This window comes from Triticum dicoccoides, chromosome 7A (assembly GCF_002162155.2).
Source record: "Triticum dicoccoides isolate Atlit2015 ecotype Zavitan chromosome 7A, WEW_v2.0, whole genome shotgun sequence".
Classification (NCBI taxonomy): Eukaryota; Viridiplantae; Streptophyta; class Magnoliopsida; order Poales; family Poaceae; genus Triticum; species Triticum dicoccoides.
The window spans coordinates 243,387,352-243,390,308 of record NC_041392.1 but is presented as its reverse complement, the minus strand read 5'-3'; the positions used below and the strand labels follow the sequence as shown (position 1 = coordinate 243,390,308).

General features: G+C 50.8%; 1 protein-coding gene across 1 annotated transcript; it reads right to left on the bottom strand.

Moving 5' to 3' along the window:
• Window positions 1-1,456: 1,456 nt before the first annotated feature.
• LOC119327625 lies at window positions 1,457-2,582 on the bottom strand. Its single transcript, XM_037600719.1, has one exon. The coding sequence runs from the start codon at window positions 2,458-2,460 to the stop codon at window positions 1,708-1,710; it is 753 nt and encodes a 250-aa protein (XP_037456616.1). The 5' UTR covers window positions 2,461-2,582; the 3' UTR covers window positions 1,457-1,707.
• Window positions 2,583-2,957: the final 375 nt, after the last annotated feature.

The window sequence follows — 2,957 nt, the reverse complement described above, 5'->3', positions numbered from 1 at the left end:
TGCTTTTCCGGTTCTATTTTCATATTGCGATGATTCTGAGGTTTCTATCTTTGAGCTCTCGGCTAGGGGTTGGGTTCTGGATTTTCGTCGTTCTCTTTCTCCTGAAGAGTTGGAAGATTGGCAGCGCCTTACTGCTTGCTTCCCCCTGCTCTCGGAGGAAGAGGATGCCGTGGTGTGGCCCCTCTCCTCTTCGGGGCGTTTTTCGGTTAAATCTGCTTACTCCAAGCTTATCCCTGGGGGGCGCCCGGTCAAGTTTAAGCATGTCTGGTCGGCTCGAATTCCTCCTAAGATCAAGATATTTCTCTGGCAAGCTGTCCGGAGTAAGCTTTCGGCGGCCGATCAGATTAAGAAAAGAAACGGGCCGGGGTCCGACAGGTGTGTGCTTTGTGGGGCACTGGAGAACACCGAGCATATTTTCTTTCACTGCTCCTTAGCTAAACTTATGTGGAGTTGCATCAGACTCTGGTTACATGTAAATTGGTCCCCTTCCTCCTTTGAAGACCTGAGGCATTATGTCAATCTTCTTTCTGGCCATTCTAAAAGAGTCTTCTTAGTTGGATGGGCTGCGATTGGCTGGTCGTTGTGGACTACTAGGAATAAGTTCTCGATTGAACATATTTTTCCGGCTAATCCTGTCAATTGCTTATTTAAAGCCAATGGCTTCTTGCAGCAGTGGAGATTATTGACTAAAGAAGGGAACCTCCAGGCCTTCGACGCCATGCTATCCAAGATGAAATCTACGACGTCTGGGCTTCTTCGGCTTTCTTTGAGGACGGCTTCCTGAATGCTCTTTTGGTGTCTGGTTTAGGCTGGCCTGCGTGCCATGTAAGGCCGCTGGCCTTGTAATGATACTTTATCTTCTGCGCGTGATACTTTGTTGGGTGTTGTTGTTGGTCATATACTCTGCCTGGTGGCTTTATCTATAAAGTCGGGCTCTCGCCTTTTCTCTAAAAAAAATGGACGTCGACATTGCATTGAGCCACTGACATTGTCCCCAAGTGGCAAATTCGTGCACTACTCCATGCCATGTGAAATTGTCATCAAGTTTCGTTGTACAGATGAAGAACAGTACTAATACACTACCACCCCGCAAAAAAAACACTACAACAAGAATTGCACACATACACTACCACCAAGAATTGAATGGCATATGCGAATCAACCTGTGGTTGAGTTGGTTAGGTAGACAGTGGTATCCTCAATCCATCAGGGTTTAAATCCTGGTGCTCGCATTATTTCTGGATTTATTTCAGGATTTCCGGCGATGCGCTTTCAGTGGGAGGAGATGTTCCCGTCGACGACGAGGCGCCTACGGTGACTTCGTAAATCTCAAGATGATATGCCGACTCAGTCTCTCGGAGGTGCTCATAGGGATAGGATATGCGTGTGTGCGTTCATAGAGGTGAGTGTATGCGCGTGTATATGAGCGCTTGTATCTGTACTGATGCTAAAAAAAAGAATTGAATGGCATATATTTCCTGTCCCATGACTTGTCTCACATGCATGCATGCAGGGCCTCTTTGGAAACATATTTTTTGTCGAAATTTGGCCGGAATTGGTTTAGGAAAATGAAACAACAATTCCCGTGTTCCAAACGAAGGCGAGCACATGGATTTTTTGAATATGAAATTAACATGGACCCATCGATCATTTCTTGCTGCATGTCGATCTCGTCGGTCGTGACACCAACGATCGAATCAAAGGCCGATCAGACTTGCATGCCGTCGTCGCTGTCGGCATCGGTCAGCTCCACTTTGTCACTGACCTCGCCACCCTTTCCTCTTTCGATGTACACTATGTCGATGATGTACAGTACCGGGATCATGACCATGGAGCAGAGGCACGCCAGCACCGGCCCGAAGATCCACAGCAGGAGCGGAACGCCGCCGAAGAAGAGCCTGTTCCCGACGAAGTTGAGCAGGAACCCCCTCTCGAGGACCTCGAGGACATACTCCTTGTTCACCGGCAGGTGGCGGCCGCCGTCGGGGAGGGCGAAGAGGTGGGAGAGGGCGTTGACGAGGAAGGTGGCCTGGTTGAAGGTGCAGATGGCGAGGCTATGGCAGAGGAAAGAGAGGAGGAAGGCGGTGAGGAGGGCGACGTACTTGAGCGCCATCATGTACTCGCCGTGCGCGCCGAAGACGGCGTCGCTGATGGGCTTCTTGACGGCGTACGTGCTGCTGAGCACGGCGGCCACGCCGGTGCAGAAGAGGACGGACGTGGTGGCCACCAGCGTGGAGCCCATGATCACGTTCCGCAGCGACTGCACCACCAGCACCGCCTTCTTCTCGTTGTCCTTCATCATGGAGAGCACCCAGAGGCGGCGCGCGGCGGCGTTGACGCCGATGGTGGAGCGCAGCGGGCAGCGGCGGACCGCGCGCCACAGCCACATGTGGTACACGATCGGGAACAGGAGGCCCACGGGGATCAGCACCAGGTCCAAGTAGCTCTCCCTCCACGCCATGATCGCTCCTAGCTCCTCGATCTCACTAAAATCTCTCTTTCTCTCTCACTCCACCTTGCAGCTGCGTGTATACAATTTTCTTTGTGTGACTGTGAGTGCACTCGAGTCGTCTGCGATTGTTTGGTTGATGGTGGAGAGCGAGCATGCATGTTAATATATATATATATAGGGAGACCAGCCGGGGACGACGATGGTAGCTAGCTGGACAAAAGCGACGACGACCACCGAGCTAGGGCACGTAGGTGTGAAGCACATTGCAAGCATGGTGATATGTGGTGCAAACTCTATTCAAGGGCCACCATGAACTAGTGACCTAAAAAGTAGTAAAAAAACCAGACATGACCAACCTCACCCTGCATGACGACGAAGCAGCACACAAATGTCACTTTCCGTTCGTGTTTTTGTTTGTTTGTCTCTCTGTTTGTTTATGTTTTACCTTTTTATAGTGGGAAAAGTAGATCAGGAGTAGCATATTCCGAGGGATGCCCATTGGTCCT